The 28,000-nt window shown below is 44.7% G+C and overlaps 1 protein-coding gene across 15 annotated transcripts in view; it reads left to right on the top strand.

The window, feature by feature from the left end:
* Positions 1-28,000, top strand: part of SAP130 (Sin3A associated protein 130) — an 88,018-nt gene that overhangs the window by 45,759 nt on the left and 14,259 nt on the right. For 7 of the 15 annotated variants that reach the window (XM_016949701.4, XM_024354789.3, XM_016949702.4 and 4 more), the window contains exon 15: positions 5,390-5,494. The exons of the other annotated variants lie outside the window; for them this stretch is intronic. In XM_016949701.4, coding sequence (XP_016805190.1) covers positions 5,390-5,494 — 105 coding nt within the window. The remainder of the gene's footprint in view (positions 1-5,389; positions 5,495-28,000) is intronic. 15 annotated transcript variants of the gene reach the window in all.

Below are 28,000 nucleotides of genomic sequence, written 5' to 3'. Positions count from 1 at the left end.
ACTTTGCCAACTGGTCTTGCTTAGCCTCACAGACGCACTAAGGTCTTAAAGCAGCCCATCAAAGTATACTCTCTTGCACCACTCCAGATAACTATTTTACGTTTCCTTCTCTCAAAACTCCCAGGCTTCTTCCGTCTTCACTGTTAGTCGACAAATTGCTCCTTTTTTGAGAAAAAGAAAATCAAAAGACAACTACAGTCTGCAGCTATCACATCTATAATACTTACGGTGGCAGTACCCCATGTCCTACCTCTGTCTGTTCCTCTAGACAAGCTCTCTGGGCTCCTCTCCAACATGCCCTGTCTCCTCCTCTCTTGCCTATTCAAGAATGATGCTCTAGTTCTTCTCCCCCTCTCTCCTACAGCCTCAGCTTTTTCTTGTTAGTAGATCATTCACATAAACAGTATAAACATGCCGTCATTTCTTCTGTATGAAATATCCTTCTGTTGAGCTCACTTTGCTCTACTATCTACCACCCTAATTTTTTTTTTTTTTTTTGCTCTTCTTTGTAAAAAGAAATTGTCTGTGTTTGCTGTGTCCAGTTCTTCTGTCAGTCTTTTTTTCATCATTTTCATGGAAGTATATAGAAAATGTCACAGACGCATGTATAGTCTCAAAATAAACAGTGTCCAACCACTGTATAGGTCAAGAAACAATGTTACTGTCAGGTCAGCCAAGAGAAAGGATGAGGAGACCCAAAGTCAGGCAAGCAAGCTTTATTGAGCTGCTTGGCTGCTCCACCACAGTTAGAGGAGGCAACCCCCCTTACAGACTATAGCAGGGTTTTGTAGGGCCAGAACTGGGTCGGGGTCGGGGAGCTGAGTCGGGTGCAAGAGGACTGGGTCGGGGTGGGAGAGCTGAGTCGAGGGTGCAGGAGGACTGGGTCAGGGTGAGGGAGCTGAGTCGGGGGTGCAGGAGGACTGGGTCGGGGTGGGAGAGCTGAGTCGGGGGTGCAGGAGGACTGGGTCAGGGTGAGGGAGCTGAGTCGGGGGTGCAGGAGGACTGGGTCAGGGTGGAGGAGCTGAGTCGGGGGTGCAGGAGGACTGGGTCCGGGTGGAGGAGCTGAGTCGGGGGTGCAGGAGGACTGGGTCCGGGTGGGGGAGCTGAGTCGGGGGTGCAGGAGGACTGGGTCGGGGTGGGAGAGCTGAGTCGGGGGTGCAGGAGGACTGGGTCGGGGTGGGAGAGCTGAGTCGGGGGTGCAGGAGGACTGGGTCGGGGTGGGAGAGCTGAGTCGGGGGTGCAGGAGGACTGCGTCGGGGTGGAGGAGCTGAGTCGGGGGTGCAGGAGGACTGCGTCGGGGTGAGGGAGCTGAGTCGGGGGTGCAGGAGGACTGGGTCGGGGTGGGGGAGCTGAGTCGGGGGTGCAGGAGGACTGCGTCAGGGTGAGGGAGCTGAGTCGGGGGTGCAGGAGGACTGGGTCGGGGTGGAGGAGCGGAGTCGGGGGTGCAGGAGGACTGGGTCGGGGTGGGGGAGCTGAGTCGGGGGTGCAGGAGGACTGGGTCGGGGTGGGGGAGCTGAGTCGGGGGTGCAGGAGGACTGAGTCGGGGTGGGAGAGCTGAGTCGGGGGTGCAGGAGGACTGTGTCGGGGTGAGGGAGCTGAGTCGGGGGTACAGGAGGACTGCGTCGGGGTGGAGGAGCTGAGTCGGGGGTGCAGGAGGACTGCGTCGGGGTGAGGGAGCTGAGTCGGGTACAGGAGGACTGCGTCGGGTTGGAGGAGCTGAGTCGGGGGTGCAGGAGGACTGCGTCGGGGTGAGGGAGCTGAGTCGGGGGTGCAGGAGGACTGGGTCGGGGTGGGGGAGCTGAGTCGGGGGTGCAGGAGGACTGGGTCAGGGTGGAGGAGCTGAGTCGGGGGTGCAGGAGGACTGGGTCGGGGTGGGGGAGCTGAGTCGGGGGTGCAGGAGGACTGAGTCGGGGTGGGGGAACTCAGGGGTGCAAGAGGACTGGGTCGTGGTGAGGGAGCTGAGTCGGGGGTGCAGGAGGACTAGGTTGGGGTGAGGGAGCTGAGTCGGGTGCAGGAGGACTAGGTTGGAGTGCGGGAGCTGAGTCAGGGGTGCAGGAGGACTGGGTCGGGGTGGGGGAGCTGAGTCGGAGGTACAGGAGGACTGGGTCGGGGTGGGGGAGCTGAGTTGGGGGTGCAGGAGGACTGGGTCAGGGTGGGAGTGCTGAGTCGGGTACAGGTGTCTTTACCCGCATCCTGGAGATGTTTTTTGCCAGCTTTGTTGTGCGAGGTGAACAGACATGTTAACCGCATCCTGTAACTGGACAGTTACTGGAGGGGTCAGCGAAGGGTTGGGTGGGGGTTTGTCTTTTGCCCTCGGGTAGCTGTGAGGAGAGTGCAAGGGACTGTATTGTAAGGCCTGTGGGAGGGGAAGGAAATGGTCTGGTCGTGGTGACCTTAACAGTTACCAACATCTTTTCCCAAAGGTAACTAATCAATGGATAGATAGAATCATGTGATGTGCATTTTTTTGTGTGAGTCTGACTTTCATCACTCGGTTTTACGTAATTCATCTGCATTATTGCATATGAATTTGTTGTTGTTGTTGTTGAGATGGGGGTCTCACTCTGTCTCCCAGGTTGGACTATGGTGGCGCAATCACAGCTTACTGCAGCATTTACCTCCCCAGGCTCAGGTGATCCTCCCACCTCAGTTTTTGTATTTTTAGTAGAGATGGGATTTCACCATGTTGCCCCGGCTGGTCTCGAACTCCCGGGCTGAAGCATTCCACCTGGTTCAGCCTCCCAAAGTGCTAGGATTACATGCGTGAGCACCTGGCCTTGATTGTAATTTTTTAATTGTTGTATAAAATACCATGTATAACAGTACCGTGTTTTATCCATGGTTATTTGGGTTGCTTCCATGTTTTCCTGTAATGATACCCTGAACATTTTTGTGCATGACTTTTGATTCATGCATGAGTACATTTCTGTTAAATACTGAGGGATTTGCTATGTCATAGGGTGTGCTTGTTTTAAACTTTCGTGGAGCATGGTTTTCTGCATGGTTTTACCCATTTACACTCTCACCAGGAGTAATCATTGTTTCATCCTCACCAACACTTGTTCTGGGCAGTCTTTGTGAGTTTGGTCATTCTGTCGGTTTATAGTGATGTTTCGCATTAGGTTCTTTTTTTAAATTTGTTTTTGGTTTGGTTAGTTTTTGGCCAGTGTTGAGGGTGGGAGGGGGTTGGCAGCAATGCAGTTGGTCTTGCTTTTTTAACTTTTATCCTTATTTTTGTTATGGAAAAGTTTAAACATAAGAAAATCCTGTGGCCAGGCACGGTGGGTCACGCCTGTAATCCCAGCACTTTGGGAGGCCAAGGCGGGCAGATCATCTGAGGTCAGGAGATCGAGACCAGCCTGGCCAACGTGGTGAAACCCCGTCTCTAGTAAAAATACAAAAATTAGGTAGGGCATGGTGGCAGGCACCTATAATCCCAGCTACTCGGGAGGCTGAGGCGGGAGAATCACTTGAACCCAGGAGGCGGAGATTGCAGTGAGCTGAGATCGTGCCACCACACTCCAGCCTGGACAACAGAGCGAGACTCTGTCTCAAAAAAAAAAAAGAAAAGAAAAAAATTTTGAACATATGAATATATGCCTGTCACCCAACTTTAGTTCTCAGCTTATCAGCTCTTGGCCAATTTTGCTTCACCTATATGCTTACCTACCTGCTCGTATCATATTATTTTGAAGCAAATCCTAGATACCATGTCATTTCATTTGTATGTATTTCAGCATGTTCCTATGGAGAGATACATAACATTAAAAAACCAATAACCCCTTAATATCAAATAGCCAGTCATTGTTCAGGTTTCCAATGGTCTGAAATGTCACACAATTTGTTATATTTTATATTATCTATTTGAATGAGTATTCTGATAAGATGCTCATATTATCATGTTATCATTCTGATAACATTGTGATTAGTTAATATGACTTTAAAAGCCATTTTATTATCGAGGTTTCCTCTATCTTTTTTTTTTTCCTGCAGTTTATTTGTTGAAGAAACTTGGTCTTCTGGGCCATACCCCCTCTGGATTTTGTTGATGGCATCCCCAATGTATTCATTTCCTAGGGCTGCTGTAACAAACTACCATAAATCTTCTGGCTTAAGGCAGCAGACATGTATTATCTTATAGTTCCAGTAGCTAGAAATCTGAAATGAAGGTGTCATCAGGGTCAGTTCCCCCGGAGGTTCTCAGGGAGAATCCACTTGTGCTGGCTGCCAGTGGCTGCTGTTGATCTTTGTGTTCTTTGGCTTGCAGGCACAGCACCCCAATCTCTGCCTCCGTCGGCACATGGCCTTGCCCTCGTACCTGTGTCTCAAATCTCCCTTCCCTTTCTGTTACTAGGATACTTGTCACTGGATTTTAAACTAAACTCTACATCCAAAACTCTACATCTAAATGTAATTAAGAATCTCTTATCTTGAGATCCTTAATTACATTTGCAAAGGCCCTTTTTTCAAGTAAGGTCACATTCACAGTTACTAAAGATTGGGACTTACATATATCTTCTTAAAGAACTCAGTTCAACTGACTGCACCCGTAGAGTCATTTCACTTGTTCTGTCTTCCACATTTTCTGTAAGTTGTTACTTGACTCTGAAGGTTTGATCTGATTTTTCTTTTTTTTAATTTCTTCTTATGGCAAGACTACTTCATAGTTTGGTGATTTAGTCTCTTCCCAGAAGACACATGATGTCTGATGCTCACCCTTTTTGAGATGTTAGTGGCTCTGAAGATCAGTACCCAGATCCATTAGTGATTAAGTGTTGTAAACTGGTATATTCCTGTCTAGTTATTTTCTCTCAGATCCACTCTCAACTGGTATTTGTTCCCACCACTCTGTCAAAACTAAACATGTCAAGATTGCTAGTGTTTTCAAAGTGCTAACCTGATGGGTAATTCTCTGTCAGAGCCTTACGTGGCCTCTCTGCTGCACAGCACAATTGATCTCCAACTCTTCCTGGATCAGGTTTTTTCACTTGGCTTCGGGCTCTTTATAAACACCATAGGCATAATAATAATTGTAAACACTTACTATGGATGTCAGTGTTAATAACATTAAGTAGAAAGGAGATGTGGCATGCTAGAAGCAGCGGCTGAAAGAGTCACAATGGTTGCTTCCTGGAGGGAGCCTGGCAGAAAGTGAGCAGGAACGGGGAAGGGACCTGCTCTTTTTTTTTTTTAAGATTTTGTGTACTATTTGGGTTTTTTGGTAATGTGTCTGTGGTATCCGAGAAAATGAAAATCCATTTTAAAAATACTTAGTCAATGCAGGGCTTTATTTTGTCCTAGGTATGCCTGGCAAATGTGCATCCTGTATTTCTTAGCCTTGAATGCCCTTGGACTGCTGTTCTCCGGGTTTGTCTCTTGTCTCTTTCAGAATGGCAGTTCGGAAAACCCTCATTCCTCCTCAGCCTCCTGATGTTGCTAGTCCTCGAGTGGAAAGCTCTATGCGGAGTACGTCTGGGTCACCTAGGCCTGCAGGGTGAGCACCTAAGTGTTCTTCGCACTCTTGCTTTTACCCACACATCGTTGCAGTTGAGAGGAGTCTGATATTCCTGCATGACATAGTCTTGTTAGGTTATATAGCCCAGGCTGGAGTGCAGTGGCTATTCTCAGCCGCCATCATAGAAAATTGTAACACACGACAGCCTTGAACTCCTGGGCTCAAATGATCAGCCTCAGCCTCCTGAGTAGCTGGGACTATAGACGTGTGCCACCACTCCCAACTTATATGCACTTTCTAGCTGCATGACCTGAACGCGTTTTTCAACCTCTCTGATTCCCATTTGCCTCATTTATAAAGTGGGCATTGCGCATTCCTATAACATCTACCTCATAGAATTTTTGTGTATTTAAACAAAATGATACTTTTAAAACACTTTGTATGTGCCTTATAGCAAACACCCAGTTGCTATGGCATTCAAAAATGACATCGTGACAGTATTTATTTTTGTTTTTTCTGTTTTTGAGACAGAGTTTTGCTCTGTTGCCCAGGCTGGAGTGCAGTGGCACTATCTCGGCTCACTGCAACTTCGGCCTCTCATGTTCAAGCAATTCTCCTGCCTCGGCCACCGGAGTAGCTGGGATTACAGGCATGTGCCACCACACCTGGCTTTTTTTTTTTTTTTTTTTTTTTAAGTAGAGACAGGATTTCGCCATGTCGGCCAGGCTGGTCTCAAACTCCTGACTTCAATTGATCCACGTGCCTCAGCCTCCCAAAGTGCTGGGATTATAAGCATGAACCACCATGCCGGGCCTTATGACAGTATTTGTTCTTTCTCTTCTTAATTCCACAAGTAATACTATACTGGAAAAAGTAATTAGATTATATAAAAATTCTTAAAGTATAAAGTGAAAATTATTGTCTCATTCTCTACCCACATTGCCAATCCCACTTCCTAGAATAATGTTGACTGGTAACAGTTTTGGGGTTTTGTTTGTTTTTTCCTGTAGACTTCCTCTATGATCAAGATAATCGTTCTGATAAGTATCTTTCCACGTCTTTTTCTGCATACACATGTAGATAGATTGATAGATTCTTTTTGTTTGTTTGTTTGTTTTGAGACAGAGTCTTGCTCTGTCACCAGGCTGGAGTGCAGTGGCCCTCACTGCAACCTCCGCCTCCCAGGTTCAAGTGATTCTCCTGCCTCAGCCTCCTGAGTATCTGGGACTACAGGAGCGTGTTACCACACCCAGCTAATTTTTGTATTTTTAGTAGAGACGGAGTTTCACCATGTTGGCCAGGATGGTCTCTATCTCTTGACTTCGTGAACCGCCCGCCTTGGCCTCCCAAAGTGTTGGGATTACAGGCGTGAGCCACCGTGCCCGGCCCCAGTTGATAGATTCTTAAAAGAGATCTTACTGATTATATTGTTTTATGTCTCGCACTTTTACTTATATCAGTAATAGTTTGCCATGTTAGTATATTTAGATTTACTTCTTCATAAAACCGCATTTGAGGAAAAAAAAAATTGTGAATGCCTTGTTTGTGCCTGGTATTGTTTTAGCATGTGGGGCTATAGAGCAGTCACAAAAATAGATGTAATGTGTCCATTCCCTTTCAGTTTACTTTCTAGTGGATGTGAAGAAATAATAAACATAAGAAGAAAGGGAGACAGAGTAAAGGGAATAAAAAGTAATGGGAGGAAGAGGTGATGATTTACAGAAAAAGGCTTCTCTGAGAAGAGTGTGAAGGAATAAGCCATGTGCTCCTTGATGCTGGAATGTGTCAGGCAGAGGAAAGAGGAACCAAGGCTTTGATATAAGGATACTTGCAGTTGTCAGTTTGCACATTAGTGCCGTAACATAAAAATGACCAGCCGGGCACGGTGGCTCACACCTGTAATCCCAGCACTTTGGGAGGCCGAGGCGGGCAGATCACGAGGTCAGGAGATAGAGACCATCCTGGCTAACATGGTGAAACCCTGTCTCTACTAAAAACACAAAAAAAATTAGCCGGGCATGGTGGCGGGTGCCTGTAGTCCCAGCTACTCAGGAGGCTGAGGCAGGAGAATGGCGTGAACCCAGGAGGCGGAGCTTGCAGTGAGCCAAGATCGCACCACTGCACTCCAGCCTGGGCGACAGTGTCGTGGAACATCTCCAAGACTTCATTAAATGTGAAGGTTTTTGCCGGCGTAACTTCTGAGACCCCTTCATCTTTTTCCTCAAGACCACTTTGCCTTCACTTCTCCTCGGACTCTGGGTACACACTTTAGTACCATCTTTCTGTGTGATGGCAGTTAGCTGATTCACTCAACACCACTCATAGTCATACTGACTTCTGAAGTGCTAAAACCAGCCTTCACTAGCAGTAATTCATTTCCCTAATTACCATTTTCTTTCAGTGTGACAGCTAACTTCAACGCTTCAGCCTTGAATAATTGTAATTTTTTTTTGGTTATTACTATTGTCAATCCAAAATAGAAATAAACTATTTCTGCCATAGGTGGCTTTCCTGATGCAGTTTAAACTGAAAGATGATATTAAAGCTACTTTACCTTCCTTTTTATATTCACTAGACTTTTTCAATATGGTCCATACAGCTTTTTACAAGTCTAGGTCTTATCCTTTTTTCTCTTTGCTGGGCCATTTTGAAATCTTCAAATCACATACAATTTCACTTCTGGCCTTATCCCTTTTTGGTCTTTTGTTGCATTTTCATCTTGGTTGACCCATTCTCACATTCAGTCTTCCATTTTCTTAAAATTTCACATTGGTTTATCACTAGGATGGCAGAGCAACACAACTACATGCTTTGTTTTCTTTATGAACTGTTTATGCAGAACTGTTTATAGTCAGTGATTGATCATTACCAGACTTAAGAAGTGATGTGATTGGTTACTGATCATGATGGGCATCTGTTAGTTACATGGTGATTTGGGGACCGTAGAGCTAGCCACATAACAATGTGGATACGTTCTGAGAGATACATCCGTAGGCAATTTCATTGTTGTATGAACATCATGAGTGTCCTTGTACAAACCTATATGGGATGGCCTACTGCATACCTAGACTATGTGGTACAACTTATTGCTCCTAGGCTAAAAATCTGTACAGGACTTTACTATACTGGATACTATAGGCAGTGGTAACACAGTGGTACATATTTGTGTATCTAAACATAGAAATTATAATCTTTATTTATTTATTTTTGAGACAAGAGTTTCACTCTTGCTGCCCAGGCTAGAGTGCAGTAGCTCAATCTCGGCTCCCCACAACCTCTGCCTCCCAGGTTCAACTGATTCTCCTGCCTCAACCTCCCGAGTAGCTGGGATTACAGGCATGCACCACCATGCCTGGCTGATTCTGTATTTTTAGTAGAGACAGGGTTTCTCCATGTTGGTCAGGCTGATCTTGAACTCCCGACCTCAGGTGATCCACCCACCTCGGCCTCCCCAAGTGCTGGGATTACAGGCGTGCACCACCGCGCCCGGCCAGAAATTATAATCTTATGGGACCACTGTCATGTGTATGGTCCTTTGTTCATTGAAACATCCTTATGTGCTGCATGACTATATCTGATATTTACATGTGTGAGCTTCATGCTCAGTGAGGACTCCCTGTATATTAGGAATAATATCACAGGACCAGCAAGGAAGACTAGCCTGGAACCAGAGGGGAGAGTTGTACAAGATGGCTTAGAGATGACATTGAGAGCTAGATTATTTAGGGCCTTGTGGGCTATTCAGAAGCCTTTGGATTTTATTCTAAGACGGAGAGCCACTGGAGGGTTAAGGCATAGGAGTGACATGATCTGACTTATTTTAAAAGAATCACTCTGGCTACTGTGCTGAGAATAAACTGCAGCAGAGCAAGGGTGGAAGCAGGAAGACCAGGTGAGAGCTGATAAAATCGTTAACTATCTTCATGGCTTGAACCTGCATGGAGGTAGTGTTTTTTGTTTGTTTGTTTGTTTGTTTGTTTGTTTGTTTTAATCAAATAGGGTCTCACTCTGTCACCCAGGCTGGAGTGTAGTGGTGCAATCTCAGCTCACTGCAACCTTAACCTCCTGAGTAGTTAGGACTACTTAAGAGCCACCATACCCAGCTCATTTTTGTATTTTTTTGTCGAAACGGGGTTTCACCATGTTGCCCAGGCTGGTCTGGAACTCCTGGGCTCAAGCAATATTCCCACCTCAGCCTCACAAAGTGCTGGTATTACAGGCATGAGCACCACACCCTGCCCATATGTCTTAACAAGTGTTTGGATTCTTGATATGATTTGAAGGTACAGCTGACAAAATTTTCTGATGGAATGGAGAGAAAGAGAGGAGTCAAGGATAGCTCCCAAATTTTACCTGAGCATTCTAAAATGAGGAAAGCTATGAGAATAGCAGGAAAAAAATCAGGTTAGTTTCAGTCGTTTTACTTTTGCAATATCTAGATGATTGGATACCCAAGTGGAGATGTCAAATAGACAGATAGAAAATTCTGAAGGAAGCCGGGTGCAGGGGCTCATGCCTGGAATCCCAGCACTCCCTCGGACTTTGGGAGTCTGAGGCGGGCGGATCACCCGAGGTCAGGAGTTTGAGATCGGCCTGACCAACATGGAGAAACCCCCTCTCTACTAAAAATACAAAATTAGCCGAGCGTGGTGGCGCATGCCTGTAATCCCAGCTACTTGGGAGGCTGAAGCAGGAGAATCTCTTGAACCCAGGAGGCAGAGGTTGCGCAGAGATCGCGCCATTGCACTCCAGCCTGAGCAACAAGAGCGAAAGTTCATCTCAACAACAACAACAAAAAAATTCTGAAGTAATACAGCTCTAGAATTGAAGTATAAGTCCATGCTGGTGATAGAGATTTGGAAATTGTAAGCAGGTAGATGTTCTTTAGAGCCATGAGAGTGGAAGGTAGTATAAATAGAACAGAAGTGGTGCAAGGACCAGGCTTGAGGACATAGCATCTTTAGAGGTCAGGAAAATGAAAAACCAGAAAAAGTGACTGTTTCCCTATACTGTGTGATGTTCTGAGGTGTGTTGGTGCCACAATTAGTCTTCAGCTAATGAACACTTCGGGTTTTTGTTTGCTTATTTTTGTTTTATTTTTAGAGACAGGGTCTTGCCCAGTCACCCCGGCTAGAGTGCAGTGGCGTGATCATAGCTCACTGCAGCCTTGAACTCCTGGGCGCAAGGATCCTCCCACCTTAGCCTCCTGAGTAGCTGGGACTGCAGGTAGTCATCATTATGCCCAGCTATTTTTATTTTTTTAATTTACTTTTTTTTTTAGACAGAATCTCACTCTGTTGCCCAGGCTGGAGTGCACTAGCACCATATTGGCTCACAACAGCCTCTGCCTCCCAGGCTCAGGTGATTCTCCTGCCTCAGCCTCCCAAGTAACTGGGATTACAGGCACCCACCATCACACCTGGCTAATTTTTGTGTTTTTAGTAGAGACGGAGTTTCACCATGTTGGCCAGGCTGGTCTCGAACTCCTGACCTCAAATGATCTGCCCACCTTTGCCTCCCAAAGTGCTGGGATTACAGGGGTGAGCCACCACGCCCAGCCTGCTAAGCTGATTTTCATATTGTTTTTGTAGAGATGGCAGTCTCACTGTGTAGCCCAGGCTGGTCTTGAACTCCTGGCCTCAACTGATCTTCCCACTTTGGCCTCCCAAAATATTGGGATTACAGGCATGAGCCACTGCACCTGGTCTGTTTCTGTTTTTGTCTTTTTCAAAACAAAGTCTCATATGGACTTAGTTTTCAAGTGTTGGTCCTGAAGGTGAAGAACCTGCCATGAGGTACCAAAGTCTCCCTGTGAGCAACAGCAGGTGCAGAAATAGGGTGAGCAGGGGCTCTTTTTTAGACTCTTTCTTGGATTTGCTGTGCTTCAGAGAAGTTGTGGAGGTAGGGCCCACACAGGCACTCAGACTGGCTTTATTTGCAGTAGTCAATCTGTGGCACCTGAAAGAAGAGAGCATTTGGATTGTGAAGAAATAACTAGCTGGAAGAATAAACCCCCCACACTCCCACACCCAAGTAAAAGTAATCTCATATAAATGGCTGTTTTAGAAATAGCCAACTCCATTCACTGATGAGTAACAAAAAAGGATTAATATGAAGATAATTAAAATTAAAACATAGGAAAAGAACAACAAAGTATATTAATCTGTCCCTTAAGACACTGACCAAAAGATGTTGACAGGGGACAGATGAAATTTATAATGAAACATGCCACCATTAATTTAAATAACATAACAAAATAACCACCTCTATGAAGGAAAACACAAAGTTCAAATACAAAAGACTCCTGGAGTAAATGGCAAAACATGAAGTGATGACACAGGAGTTGACAGGACTCAGTAGAGAACTAATGAAGATACCACAGAAGGAAGGCAAAATTAAAACTGCACAAGAGAGTATTGGCCGTGGAAGATAGAAATGAGAAAGTGGGTGGCGGGGCGCGGTGGCTCACGCCTGTAATCCCAGCACTTTGGGAGGCCAAGGCGGGTAGATCACGAGGTCAGGAGATCGAGACCATCCTGGCTAACACGGTGAAACCCCGTCTCTACTAAAAAAATACAGAAAATTAGCCAGGCTTGGTGGCGGGCGCCGGTAGCCCCAGCTACTCGGGAGGCTGAGGCAGGAGAATGGTGTGAACCCTGGAGGTGGAGCTTGCAGTGAGCCGAGATTGCACCACTGCACTCCAGCCTGGGTGACAGAGCGAGACTCCATCTCAAAAAAAAAAAAAAATGAAAAAGTGGATAAAATATAAAGAAAGATAGTCATGTGTTGTGGTTCATGCCTATAATTCTAGCACCTTAGGAGGCCGAGGTCAACAGATGGGGGGAGCCCGGGGGTTCGATATCAGCCTGGGCAATATGGCGAAACCCCAGCTCTAAAAACAAAATTAAAAAATTGGCCAGGTGTGGTGGTATGGGCCTGTAGTCCCAGCTACACAGGAGGCTGAGGTGGGAGGATCGCTTGAGCCTGGCAGGTTGAGTTTATAGTGAGTTGTGTTCATGTCACTCTATTGCAGCCTGGGTGACAGAATAAGAACCTGTCTAAAAAAAAAGAGAAAGATAAAAGAAAAACCATACAGAGCATATCGTGATAGAAGTAAGACCAAGCATGCGTCATATCATGTCATGTCAGTGACTTCGTTGTGGGTTGAGTTGTGTCCCCCAAAAGTCAACTCCCAGTACCTCGGAATGCAGCCTTATTTGGAAATAGGGTCATTGCAGATGTGGTTAGTCAAGATGAAGCCCTACTGGAGTAGGGTGAATCCTCAATTGAATATGACTGGTCTTTTTTTTGTTTTGTTTTGTTATTTTTGGAGACAGTGTCTTGCTCTGTTACCCAAGCTGGAGTACAGTGAGCGGTGTGATCTAGGCTCAAGTGGTCCTTCCACATTAGCCTTCCGAGTACCTGGGACTCCAGGCATGCATCACCATGCCCGGCTATTTTTTTTTTTTTTTTTTTTTTTAGACAGAGTCTTGCCCTCTGTCGCCAGGCTGGAGGCAGTGATACGATCTTGGCTCACTGCAACCTCCAACACCCTGGTTCAAGTTATTCTCCTGCCTCAGCCTCCTGAGCAGCTGGGATTACAGGCACACACCACCATGCCCAGCTAATTTTTGTATTTTTAGTAGAGACAGGGTTTCACCATGTTGGCCAGGATGGTCTCGATCTCCTGATGTCATGATCCCTCCGCCTCGGCCTCCCAAAGTGCTGGGATTACAGGCATGAGCCACTGTACCTGGCCCATGCCCAGCTAATTTAAAATTTTTTTTTTTTTTTTTTTGAGACGGAGTCTCCCACCCAGGCTGGAGTGCAGTGATGTAATCTCGGCTTACTGCAACCTCCGCCTCCCGGGTTCAAGAGATTCTCCTGCCTCAGCCTCCCAAGTAGCTGCAACTACAGGTGCGAGCTACCATGCCCAGCTAATTTTTGTATTTTTAGTAGAGGCAGGGTTTCACCATGTTGGCCAGGATGGTCTCGATCTCTTGACCTCGTGATCCGCCCACCTCGGCCTCCCAGAGTGCTGGTATTACAGGCGTGAGCCACTGCGTCTGGCCTAAATCAATTTTTTTAATAGAGACAAGGTCTTGCTATATGGCACAGGCTGGTCTCAACCTCCTGGCTTCAAGTAATCCTCTTGCCTTGGCCTCCCAAAATGCTGGGATTACAGGCATGAGCCACCATACCTGACCCATGACTAGTATTCTTAGAAAAAGGGGAAATTAGGACACAGACAAATACATTATGTGAACATGAAGGCAGAGATTGGGAAGGCGCCGAGGAATAACAAAGATTTCCAGCAAAGCCACCAGAAGCTGGGAGAGGAGGCATGGAATAGTCTGTCCTTCAAGCCCGCAGAAAGAACCAGCCCTGCCGACGCTTTGATCTCAGACTTCTGGCCTCCAGAACTGTGAGACAAGCTGCTTCTGTTCAAGCCACACAGTTTGTGATGATTTGTTGTGGTAGCTCTAGCAATCTAATACAGGTCTTAACTCACCTGTTTCCAGATTGTATTGCAAAGCAGAACCCACTTCTGCTCTGCCTTGTATTCAGAGGCAGGCCAAACACAAAGTGATTCAGGAAGGTCAGAATGAAACATTAAGTAAAGGGATGCTGAACTTGACTTGTGCTAACTCACAAGAGTAGATTGATACATTATCAGGAATTTTATGAGGTAGGTGTTAGACACAGCCATTGAAAAAATTATAATCCTGGGTGAAAACTCGTAATTAAATTAAAATACCCAGTACTTGCTAATTATTCAACTACATTTTATCCTTCTTCCCATGGAATAATTATGTAGAATGGTGTGCTGTTTCATGTCTCCCTCTCCCCCCGTCAACCTCCACCCCACTCCACACTGAGTCATTTAGCATTGGCAGCCTGAAATTGGCCCCAGTTGGAGCACTTGTTCCACAGAAATTATCAATAGCACTTTGTTTACTGTTTTGTTGATCATCTAAGCAGAGATTGGTAAGCGTTTTCAATAAGGGGAAAAATAAATAGTAAGTTATTTTAGGTTTTGTGAGTCGCGTAGTCTCTGTCATGAGTCCTCATGTCTGGTGTAGCTGTACTGAAAGATTTCATCTGCAAAACTGATGTTGGGCCGGGATATAGTTTGTCAACGCCTGGTCTAGACATAAGAAAGTAATGGAGAAAACGTTAGTCATACAGAACTTGAAAGTGCTTGTCAGGCCGGGCACAGTGCCCTCACGCCTGTAATCCCAGCACTTTGGGAGGCTGAGGCGGGTGGATTACTTGAGGTCAGGAGTTTGAGACTAGCCTGGCCAACATGGTGAAACCCTGTCTGTACTAAAAATACAAAAATTAGCCGGGCGTAGTGGTGCACCTGTTGTCCCAGCTACTCGGGAGGTGGGAGATTTGCTTGAGCCTGGGAGGCAGATCTCTGCAGTGAGCCAAGATCGTACCACTGCACTCCAGCCTGGGCAACAGAGTGAGACCCTGTCTTTTTTTTGTTTTTGAGACGCAGTTTTGCTCTTGTTGCCCAGGCTGGAGTGCAGTGGTGCGATCTCTGCTCACTGCAACCTCCTCCTCCCAAGACCCTGTCTTTAAAAAAAAAAAAAAAAAAACCAACTCCGGGCATGGTGGCTCACGTCTGTAATCTCAACACTTTGGGAGGCCGATGCGGACAGATCACCTAAGGCCAGGAGTTCAAGACCAGCCTGGCCAACATGACGAAACCCTGTCTCTAATAAAAATACAAAAAATTAGCTGGACATGGTGGGGGCCGCCTGTAATCCCCAGCTACTCCGGAGGCTGTGGCAGGAGAATCTCTTGAACCTAGGAGGCAGAGGCTGCAGTGAGCCAAGATGGTGCCATTGCACTCCAGTTTGGGCAATAAGAGTGAAACTCTGCCTAACAACAACAACAAAAAAAATGCTTTACTATAGCTGTTACATTATGAAGACGCCAAAAGTTTAAGGAAGTGTTCTGCATATGTTCAAAACCGTTACCTGACTCAGGGAAGAAGTCTCACCTGTCATTGTGAATTTTTCCATTTTCCCTCATATTGATTTTTTAGGTCCTTTCCATTGTACTTGGAAAAGATCTTTAGTTTGGATTCAGACTTTATGAATTTTTTGAAGTTTGAATTTTGACCTAACATATGGTCTATCCTGGAGAATGTCCCATGTGCCCTCGAGAAGAATGTACAATCACTGTTGTTGGGTGGAGTATTCTATACATCTGTCAGGTCTAGTTTGTTTAGTATTCCAGTCCTCTGTGTCCTTGCCAAGATTCTGTCTGGATGTTTCATCCATTATTGAAAGTGGGGTATTGAAATCTCCAGCTATGGCCGGGCACAGTGGCTCACGCCTGTAATCCCAGTGCTTTGGGAGGCCAAGGCAGGTGGATCACAAGGTCAGGAGTTCAAGACCAGCTTGGCCAAGATGGTGAAACCCGTCTCTACTAAAAATACAAAAATTAGCTGGGCATGATGGCGGATGCTTGTAATCCCAGCTACTCGGGAGGCTAAGGCAGAGAATTACTTGAAACCCGGAGGCAGAGTTTGCCATGAGCTGAGACTGCGCCACTGCACTCCAGCCTGGGCGACAGAGCGAGACTCCGTCTCAAAAAAAGAAAAGAAATCTCCAGCTATTCTTGTCATCCTCTCTGTCTCTCCCTTTAATTCTGTCAGTATCTCCTTTATTCTGTCACATGGGGCACTATTCTTTGATGGGCGAAGGTTTATAATTGCTGTTTCTTTTTCTCTTTATTGTGGTATGAACACTTAACATGAGATCTGCCCTGGTAGGGAGAAGTTAAAATGTACATTGTTGTTCATTGTAGGCACGGTGTCACACAACAGAGCTCTAGAACTTCTTCATTTTGCTTAACTGAAACTTTATGCCCTTTAATTAGTAACTGCTCATTTCTCCAAGTTCTTTGATCTTCTTGATGAATCTTTTGTTAATATAGTATGTCCTTTGTCTTGTTTTGGATTTAACATCCATTTTCTCTGATATTGATATAGGCCCGTAGCTTTCTTTTACTTACTGTTTTCATGAAATATCTTTTTCCATCGTTTCACATTTTGTATGTTATTGAAGTTAAGTTGGTATCAATGCAAACTACATTGATATGAATTTAGAATGTTGATTGTAATCCCATGGTAACCAGTTTTAAAATACCAGTGAAAAAAGATAATGTCATCTGAGGACTCAAATTACACAAATATTTTTTCAAAAGATTTATCAAGCAAAGGTAAACAAATTGAAATCTTATCAGAAAAGGTGGAATTCAGCTTAAAAGCAAAACACAGAGGGTCCTTTTTCTTTCTTTTCATGAGACGGAATTTCACTCCTATTGCCCAGGTTGGAGTGCAGTGGTGCAGTCTCAGCTCACTGCCGCCTCCGCCTCCTGGGTTCACGCGATTCTCCTGCCTCAGCCTCCTGAGTAGCTGGGATTACAAGCATGCGCCACCACATCCGGCTAATTTTTGTATTTTTAGTAGAGACAGGGTTTCACCATGTTGGCCAGGCTTGTCTCCAACTCCTGACCTCAGATGATCTTCCCGCCTCGGCCTCCCGGAGTGCTAGGATTACAGGTGTGAGCCATCACACCCGGCCCACAGAGGGTCCTTTATAATGCTGAAGAATCTAATTTACAATGAAGTTTGTTTGTTTTATTTATTTTTATTTTTTTGAGACGGAGTCTCGCTCTGTCCCCCAGGCTGGAGTACAATGGCACAATCTCGGCTCACTGCAACCTCCACCTCCCAGGTTCAAGCGAGAATCTCCTGCCTCAGCCTCCTGAGTAGCTGGGATTACAGGCGCACGCCACCATGCCTGGCTTATTTTTTTGTATTTTTAGTAGAGACGGGGTTTCACCATGTTGGTCAGGCTGGTCTTGAACTCCTGACCTTGTGATCCGCCCGCCTCAGCCTCCCAAAGTGCTGTAATTACAGACGTGAGCCACCACACCTGGCCTACAAGGAAGTTTTAACAGTTAAGAGTATCTGTGTACCAAATAATGTAGCATTAAGACTCATAAAGCAGAATTTACAAGAAGTATGAGGAGAGTTTCAAAGAGCAGCTTAGGAGCAAAAGGGCTTTAATTCACGTTTTTCAGGCCTCATCAGTTCTAGCAGACAACAAATAAATAGGATATAATAATAAATTGAAATAATAATAAGGGGAAATAGATAATATTAAATTCCCTGTGTTAATTACACTTTTTCTTTTTCTCTCTCTCTCTCTCTTTTTTGAGACAGTCTCACTCTGTCGCCCAGGCTGGAGTGCAGTGGCATGATCTCGGCTCACTGTAATCTTCACCTCCCTAGTTCAAGCAATTCTCATGCCTTAGCCTCCCGAGTGGCTGAGATTACAGGCGTGTGCCACTATGCCCAGCTAATTTTTGTATTTTTAGTAGAGACAGGGTTTTCCCATATTGGTTAGGCTGGTCTCAAACTCCTAATCTCAAATGATCCACTCGCTTCAGCCTCCCAAAGTGCTGGGATTACAGGCGTGAGCCACCATGCCCACTCCCTGCCCCGCCCTCCACCCCTCGCTTTTTTTGTTTTTGAGACAGAATCTCACTGTGTCACTCACGCTGGAGTGCAGTGGCACAATCCTGGCTTGGCTCACTGCAGCTTTGACCTCCCAGGCTTGAATGATCCTCCCTGTTCTGCCTCCAAACTAGCTGGGACTACTTGGGTTAGTGTTAGTCTGGGTTTTTCTGTTCGTTTTGTTTTGTTTAGAGACGGAGTCTCGCTCTGTTGCGAGGCTGGAGTGCAGTGGCGCTGTCTCGGCTCACCACAACCTCTGCCTCCCAGGTTCAAGCGATTCTCCTGCCTCAGCCTCCCGAGTAGCTGGGACTACAGGTGCACACCACCACGCCCAGCTAATTTATTTGTATTTTTAGTAGAGACGGGGTTTTACCATGTTGGCCAGGATGGTCTTGATCTCCTGACCTCGAGGTCTGCCCACCTTGGCCTCCCAAAGGGCTGGGATTACAGGCGTGAGCCACCACACCCAGCCTGTTTTTTTTTTTTTTAGAGAGAGAGTCTCATTCTGTCACCCAGGCTGGAGCGCAGTGGCACGTTCTCGGCTCACTGCAACTTCCACCTCCCGGGTTCAAGTGATTCTTGTGTCTCAGTCTCCTGAGTAGCTGGGATCACAGGCGTGTGTGCCACCAAACCTGGCTAATTTTTGAATTTTTAGTAGAGACGGGGTTTCACCATGTTGGCCAGGCTGATCTCGAACTTCTGGCCTCAGGTGATCCACCCGCCTCAGCCTTCCAAAGTGTTGTCATTACAGACGTGAGCCACCACGCCCAGCCAGTGTTAGTCTCTTTTCTAAGTTACTAGTTTCTGTTTTTATATTTATTGTTTCCTTTATTTTTTTTGTTTGTTTTCTAGTTTTTCAGCCTAACAGTTTTCAGTATTTAAGGCTATGAACTTTCTTCTAAATAATGCTTTCATTGCAGCCCACTGATTCTGCTGTATAATGCTTGCATTGTGGCTTTTTTAATTTACTTTTTTTTTTTTTTTTTTTTTTTTGAGATGGAGTTTTGCTCTTGTCTCCCAGGCTGGAGTGCAGTGACGCGATCTCAGCTCACTGCAAACTCCACCTCCTGGATTCAAGTGATTCTCCTGCCTCAGCCTCCCGAGTAGCTGGGATTACAGGCATCCACCAACACGCCTAGCTAATTTTTGTACTTTTAGTAGAGGTGGAGTTTTACCATGTTGGCCAGGCTGGTCTCGAACTCCTGACCTCAAGTGATCTGCCTTCCTTGGCCTCCCAAAGTGCTGGGATTACAGGCGTGAGCCACTGCGCCCAGCCTAAATTTCCTTATTTTTTAGATAGGGTCTCACCGTGTCATCCAGGCTGGAGTGCAATGGGTGTGAACAGTTCACTGAAGCCTTGAACTCCTCGGCTCAGGTCATCATCCTGCCTCAGGCTCCTGAGTAGGGGACTACAGGCACAAACCACTATGCTCAGCTCTCAGAGAACATTTTAAAATGGGTAAAAAGGGCTTTCTGTTTTCTCCTTTCATTCCTATTTCTAGTTTGCCTGCCTAACACTATCCCAATCGAGGTAACCCATAAAAAAATTAAAAAGGAGTTTTTTACATTGAACTTACGTAGTTCTATGCAAATAACGATAGAAAAAACCATGCATAAATTTATGTGGCTGGGGAGGCCCCACATTCATGGCAGAAGGCAAGGAGGAGCAAGTCACATCTTACGTGGATGGTGGCAGGCAAAGAGAGAGCTTGTGCAGGGAAACTCTCCCTTTTTAACACCATCAGATCTCATGAGACTTAGTTACTATCACGAGAACAGCACAAGAAAGACCTGCCCCCGTGATTCAGTCATCTCCCACAGGGTCCCTCTCGTAACACATAGGAATCATGGGAGCTACAAGATGAGATTTGTGTGGGGACACAGAGCCAAACCATAACACATTATGACTCAAAATTCAGAATCTATAAAAAGAAGGTTTTGGGAAATTTGACTCAGGGCTGGTTATGGTGGCTGACACCTGTAATCCCAGTAATTTGGGAGGCCAAGGTGGGCAGATTGCTTCTAACCCAGGAGTTCGAGACCGGCTTGGGCAACATGGCCAAACTCCATCTCTACAAAAGATACAAAAATGAGCCGGGCATGGTGGCACGCACCTGTGGTCCTGGCTACTCAGGAGGCTTAGGTGGAAGGATTGCTTGAGTCTGGGAGGTCGAGGCTACAGTGAGCCAGCATCATGCCACTGTACTCCAGTCTGGGTGATAGAGTGAGACCCTGTCTTTAATAAGAGAGAGAGAAATTTGACTCAGTAAAAATTATTTAAAAAACAAACTACTTTTGTCAAGAAAAAACTTGATAAGCAAAGTGGAAGACAAATGATGAATTGGGAAGATATATTTCTAACTCATATCACAGTCTAACGGCTAATCTTCATAGTATATAAATAACTGCCAGAAATGAAGAATAAAGAAGTAAGTCCAGTAGAAAAATGAACAACCTTTTTGTTTTTTCTTTTTTTTTCAGACATTTATATACAATTTATTTTTATTCAGTTTCTTTGAAGCAGCAACACTTAAGGTTTATGTGACTATTTCTAGTTAACTTTATTCTATGACATCAAGCCAGTCATCTTTTTTTTTAATTTTATTATTATTATACTTTAAGTTTTAGGGTACATGTGCACAACGTGCAGGTTTGTTACATATGTATACATGTGCCATGTTGGTATGCTGCACCCATTAACTTGTCATTTAGCATTAGGTATATCTCCTAATGCTATCCCTCCCCCCTCCCCCCACCCCACAACAGTCCCTGGTGTGTGATGTTCCCCTTCCTGTGTCCATGTGTTCTCATTGTTCAATTCCCACCTATGAGTGAGAACATGCAGTATTTGTTTTTTTGTCCTTGTGACAGTTTGCTGAGAATGATGGTTTCCAGTTTCATCCATGTCCCTACAAAGGACATGAACTCATCATTTTTTATGGCTGCATAGTATTCCATGGTGTATATGTGCCACATTTGCTTAATCCAGTCTATCGTTTTTGGACATTTAGGTTGGTTCCGAGTCTTTGCTATTGTGAATAGTGCTGCTATAAACATACGTGTGCATGTGTCTTTATAGCAGCATGATTTATAATCCTTTGGGTATATACCCAGTAATGGGATGGCTGGGTCAAATGGTATTTCTAGTTCTAGATCCCTGAGGAACAAGTAGTTCACAGGTAAAGAAGTATCAGTGGTCCATAACATGTGGAATGATGCTTTATATCAAGAGATGAGCAAACTGAGAGCACACTGAGACACCAACGTTTACCTTTCATACTGGCAAAATCCCAGGAGTTTGAAATATGCTGTTGGAAGAGCTGTGGATAATTGGATGCTTTTATTCTTGGTGAGAGTGCAAACTGTTATAACCCTTACGGAAAGGCAACTTCGCAATACTTACCAAAATTACAGAGGCATTTTTCTTTCCCAGGTATGTGTGGTAATTTATTATTCGGATACACTAGCACACATATCAGATGACAGAGGTGTCAACGTGCTGAGAGCTAACACGCCAGAGTTGGAAGGGCTCTGTTGAAAGATAGCTGGCTTGCTGCTCCCTGGACAGCTCCACTCTGAAATGCAGCTCTCCTGAACAGTCAGCACCAGAGCTCAGAAGTACCTCCTCCCACCCCCATAGTTTTCATGCCACCCTCACGTTCCCCAAATTCCTTAGTGTAGAGAACCAAGGAAGCAACATACTTTGGGAAGTCTGGCTCTGACAGCAAGTGGTTCGTCCACTGTGGCTGGGCATTGCATTTCTTGGTAGGATGGGGAGCCTGGGGAAGTGTGTGCATTCCGTTCACCTTCCGCCTCCAAATATTCCCAGTTAAATTTATAGTTTTTTAGTCTGTTGAATGTTGTTATCTGTATTGGTCTTTATACTCTACTCCACAAATAGGGGACTGGGTAAATAAAATATGGTTACAAGTCAAAAAAGCAACCCAATTGAGTCAAAAAAAAAAAAAAGCAAGGTATGAGGTATATGCTGTGACAGTTTTGAAATAAGCAGGGAGGTTGGGTAAGAAAATAACATTTGGGCCAGGTGCAGTGGCTCACACTTGTAATCTCAGCATTTTGGGAGGCCAAGATGGGAGGATCAGTTGAGCTCAGGAGTTTGAGACCAGCCTGGGCAACACAACATAGCAAGACCTTGTCTCTACTAAAATTTAAAAAAAAAAAAAAAAATTAGCTGGGCATGGTGGTACACCCCTGTAGTCTCAGCTGCTAGAGGGGTTGGGGAGGGGAGGCTGAGATGGGTGGATCGCTTAAGCCCAGGAGTTTGAGACTGGCCTGGGCAACATGGCGAAACTCTATCTCTACAAAAAATACAAAAATTAGTTGGGTGTGGTGGTGCACACCTGTGGTCCCAAGCTACTGGGAGGCTGAGGTGGGAGGATTGCTTGAGTCTGGGAGGTCGAGGCTGCAGTGAGTCCTGATCGTGCCACTGTACTCCAGTCTGGGAGACAGCCAGACCCTGTCTCAAAAAAAAGAGAAAGAAAGAAAGAAAAAACATTTGTATTTGCTTATGTCTCATTCATAAGTATTATAAGGTCATACAAGAAATTATTATATTTCATTGATTGTGAGAAACAAGGTTTTAAAACCATAGCATCTCTAAAATCAGTATCTTAAAACTGATGACATCTTAATATTCTAGAATTCAGTTATTGCATTTTTAAGTATGCACAAAATAATGGTTCATTTTGTAACTGTTGCCATCTTAGAGTCAGTGGAATGCTGAGATATAGTGATATTGTGTGGAAGATAATAGTAGATGGGTTAGAAAAAGGGAGCTTTCTTGATATATCGTTTGAAACATGTGAATGCATTACTAATTCCAAACAAAAAAACTTAAGGAAAATTAAGATATTGGAAAATATAAAATAGATTTAAAAAGGAAATCCAATAGCTGTCAATATAAGTAAATTTAATTTTTTTAAGTTATGTAGTACTACAAGGCTTATAATGTTTGTGTAGATTTTTCTAGGTATCACTAGTTCATCTTCAAACTTTCCACCAAACCTACAGAACTGCTCTCAATGAGTTAAACCTGTCAGATCTCTGTCATTTTTGCTTTTTCTTGATCATATCCCTCCTTGAAGCCCTGCTTCTGCCTGCCGCAGTCTGTATCGGTGCCTGTCTGGACTCGGTGCCCAGCTGTTGTTCCTGGTGCCTCCTTTCTCCGCCAGGCTCTGAATTCCCTTCACCTTGTCACCTGGAGCCTGTATGCTTCCTTTTTCTTGATTTACCCCCTTGATTTGTAAGAGCACCTCTTCAGTAGTAGGGACAGAATGCCCAAGATGTCAGTTTTTGATACTTGGCATATCAGAAAACATCTTTATTCTATCCACACTCTTCAGTCTGTTTTCTCTATATTGTTCAGATTAGGCTAATAATACTGATCCGTCTTCGGCCTCATTGATTCTAAGGCAGATGTGATGGCTCTTACCTGTACAGTCCCAGCTACTCAGGAGGCTGAGGAGGGAGGATCATTTGAGGCCAAGAGTTGGAGGCTGTAGTGCTCAATGATCATGCCTGTGAAGAGCCACTGCACTCCAGCCTCGCCAACACAGCAAGACCGTCTTATTTCAGTTATTATATTTTTTATTTCTTTAATTTCTATTTGGTTCCAAAATTTTTATAACTTTGGGGTTTTTTTTACTAAGATTTTTCTATCTTTTTCATTCATTTCAAGTGAATTAGTAATTGCATATTAACACGTATTTATGATATCTACTTTAAAGTCCTTGTCAGGTAATTTGCTTCATCATTCATCTCTTGTCTTACTCAAGTTGTGATTTTTCCTGTTTCTTGATGAGTGATTTTCTGTTTGGAACTGGACATTTTAAGTGTTAAGTCATAAGACTGGATTTATATATAGGTTATACTTTAGCAGGCCTCCTCTCAAACTACACCAGCAGGGAAGAGGGGGCATTGCCTTGTTACTGCCAGGTGATCGGTGAAGGCCAGGTTCCCGGTTGGCCTCTGATGATACCGCATGAGTAGTGGGATGGGGAGGAGATTGAGGTCTCTCATTACACCCTGGCTGGGGAAGTCTAGACTCTTCTCAGCCTTTGCCAAGTCCGCAGTTGTTTCTGTGACGTTTCACTGGAGTATAGCAATTATTGTCTACAGGATTTTCGTCATGCCAAGCCACCCCTTTTTCTTGGTTCTTGGACTAGACAGAGTAGGCTTTTCTTGGGACTTTTTTTTGTCTCTGCTCTTTCGCATTTCCATGTTATCAGCTTCTCCAGCACCCTGTCCGGGACACACAAGGAAAAAAGCAAATCCAGGGAACTGACTGTCGTGCCATTCCTGGGGTCCCAAGGTCCCTAGACAATGTGCCTTTTTCTCCTCACTTTTCAGCAGCTCGTTGTGCTTGGTTTATATATAACACTCACAATTTTCAGCTATACTTTGTGGGAGGAATAGGAAAAAGTATGTCTACTCCATCATGCCTGAAACACAACTCCTCACTCTTAAATGATAGAATGGCAGGCAGAATTTTAGATGGGAAATCATTGCTCTTTAAAAATATTAGCCGGGTGTGGTGGCTCACCCCAGAGCTTCAGGAGACCAAGGCAGGCAGATTGCTTCAGTCCAGGAGTACGAGACCAGCCTGGTCAATATGGCGAAACCCCGCCTTTACAAAAAATACAAAACTTAGTCAGGCATGGTGGCACATACCTTTAGTCCCAGCTACTGAGGCAGGAGGATCACCTGAGTCTGGGAGTTTAAGGCTGCAGTGAACCATGATCATGCCACTGCACTCCAGCCTAGGCAACACAGTGAGAGATTCTCTCTCTCTCTCTCTCTCTCTCTCTGTCATCTGTCTCACTCTCATATATATGAGAGAGAGAGTGTGTGGCATACATATAAAGGTATTACTCTGTTGTCTTCTACATTTTGTTTTTACTTTTGAAAACCCAGATATGATTTTTGAGTGCTGATCTTTATATCTTATGTGTTCATTTCTTTCTGAACGCTTTAATGATCTTTGTTCTCAGTGTTCAAAAACTTGACAGTAGAATTTGGGTTGGTTGTTTTTTGAGACGGAGTCTCGCCCTGTCACCCAGGCTGGAGTGCAGTGGCATGATCTCAGCTCACTGTAACCTCTGCCTCCTGGGTTCAAGCGATTCTTCTGCCTCAGCCTCCTGAGTCGCTGAGATTACAGGCGTTCGCCACTGCGCCCCACTAATTTTTTGTATCGTTAGTAGAGGCAGGGTTTCACCATGTTGGCCAGGCTGGTCTCGAACTCCTGACCTCGTGATCCTCCTGCTTTGGCCTCCCAAAGTGGTGGGATTACAGGCGTGAGCCACTGTGCCCAGCCTTTTTTTATACTTTAAGTTCCGGGATACATGTGCAGAACGTGCAGGTTTGTTACATAGGTATACATGTGCCATGGTGGTTTGTTGTACCAGTTGGTTGGTTTTATATGTGCTGTATACTCAGTGGTCTCTTCAGTCTGAAAACTTGTATTGGTCGGTACAGGGAAATCTTAATGTATTATTTCTTTCATGATTTGTTTTCTGCTACTCAATTTCCATCTCCTCCCTTTTTTGGGGAAACTCTTATTTGTCAGGTGAACTTCTAGAATTGATTTTTTTTATTTTTTCTCTCTTATTTACTGTCTCTCTTCTCTCTTTTTCTTTCTAGATATCTTCAACTTTATCTTAAAGCCTTCTCAATATGAAAATCTGTAAATGTCTGAGAAAATAGAGAAAATAATAGTAATCAAACATATGTAACTTTTAATATTTTGCCGTAATTTATCTTTTTTTTTTTTTTTAAGAGGCAGGGTCTCGCTCCGTTGTGGCTGGAGTTCAGTGGTGCCATCATAACTCATTGCAGCCTCAACCTCCCAGGCTCAAGCAGTCCTCCTGCTCTTCAGCCTCCAGAGTCGCTAGGACCACAGGCATACACCACCATGCCCAGCTAGTGTTTGTGTTTTTGTAGTTTTGGGGTTTCCCTATGTTAACTAGGCTGGTGTCAAATTCCTGGGCTCAATTGATCTTCCTGCCATGGCCTCCCAAAGCACTGGGATTATAGGCGTGAGTCACCACGCCTAGCCAGTTCTTTCTTATGCCTATTCAAATATACAGTTCAGACTCTAGTGTTTTTTCTTTTTTTTCCCCTTTCAGCCTTTACACTTTTGTATTCCATAACTTCTAGTCCCTCTGTTGCCCAGGCTGGAGTGCCAGTGTTACAATTATAGCTCATTGCAACTTCAGACTCCTGGGCACTAGTAATTCTCCTGCCTCAGCCTCCTTAGTAGCTGGAACTACAGGTGTATGCCAGTGCACCTGGCTAATTAAAAAAAATTTTTTTTAAGAAATGGGGTCTTACTATTTTGCCCAGGCTGGTCTCGATCTCCTGGCCTCAGATGATTCTTCCGCCTCAGCTTCCCAAACTGCTGGGAATTTATAGGCATGAGCCACTGTGCCCAACTCAATATTTTCATTTCTATAGGTTGAAAATCCCAAGTATACAATTTCTCATCTGAGAATATAGGAGTAAAAACCAAAGTGTTTTTGTTTTTGTCTTCTCTCACTCAACAACACGGAAACTTCTGTGACCTTTGGTTAGTAAGAAGTGGGGAAGGATTTCTCCCCAGCAACCAACCAATCAGTTTTGCAGAAGACACCAGGTGGGTGCCCTCCAATTCAATTACGACACTTGGAGATAGTGTCAGATCTCACAGGTTGAGGTCTCAGTCCCACAAGACTGCACCCAACTTTCTTTCTTTTTTTTTTTTTTTTTTTTTTAATTATACTTTAAGTTCTAGGGTACATGTGCACAATGTGCAGGTTTGTTACATATGTCTACATGCACCATGTCGGTGTGCTGCACCCATTAACTCATCATTTACATTAGGTAGATCTCCTAATGCTGTCCCTCCCCCTCCCCCGACCCCATGACAGGCCCTGGTGTGTGATGTTCCCCTTCCTGTGTCCAAGTGTTCTCATTGTTCAATTCCCACCTATGAGTGAGAACATGCAGAAGACTGCACCCAACTTTCAACGCCAAATGCAAGCCCCAGGTGGTTTTACTTGTTCTTCTGACCAGCTAGTTCCCATGCATAAGTTTGATTAATTTGCTAGAACAGCACACAGAACTCAGGAAAACACTTTACGTACACTAACCTATTTTCATAAAGGCTATTACAGAGGATGCAGATGACCAACCAAATGGAACAGAAGCATAAGGCCTGGGAGAAGGGACGTGAAGCTTCCATGGCCTCTCCAGGCACGCCTGCCCTCCAGGAATTTCCACGTGCTAGCTATCCCAGAAGCTCCTGAACCCAGTCTTTTAGAGTTTTTATGGAAATTCCATTTATACAGGAATGGTTGATTAGGCATTGGCCATTAGTAATCAGCTCAACCTCAGTCCCTCTCAATTACAACTGTAGCTAAAGAAAAAGAAAAGAAAAAAAAAACAGAAAAATAACAACTCCAAAGACAACATATATATTAAGGAATTCTGGGAGAAAAGATACATTAATATTATGAAAATTGGTTGTGCTATGACGATATGACTTTGAGTTCTTTAAAGTGTTATTTTCTTAGTTAATTTTATTACTGCTTATAAAAACTTGGGAGCAGGACATACAGTATATCTTTAAAACCTGATTTCCATTTAAAATTGCTTTGTTAAACTTTAAAGTCAAGGAATAGAGTATTAGAGCTGGGTGTGGTGGCTCACACCTGTAATCCCATCACTTTGGGAGGCCGAGGCAGGCGGATCACTTGAGTTCAGGAGTTGGAGATCAGCCCGGGCAACATGGTGAAACCCCATCTCCACAAAAAAATACAAAAATTAGCCTGGCATGGTGGCACACACCTGTAGTCTCAGCTACTCAGGAGGATGAGGTGGGAGAATCCCTCAAGCCCAGAAGACAGAGGTTGCGGTGAGCCAAGATCACGCCACTTCACTCCAGCATGGGTAACAGAGTGAGACCCTGTCTCAAAATTTTTTTAAAATTAAAAATTTTAAAAAAGGAA

The sequence above is a fragment of the Pan troglodytes genome, chromosome 13 (assembly GCF_028858775.2).
Source record: "Pan troglodytes isolate AG18354 chromosome 13, NHGRI_mPanTro3-v2.0_pri, whole genome shotgun sequence".
NCBI lineage: Eukaryota > Metazoa > Chordata > Mammalia > Primates > Hominidae > Pan > Pan troglodytes.
The sequence above is the reverse complement of the archived record's forward strand: the minus strand, read 5'-3'. Positions and strand labels throughout refer to the sequence as shown.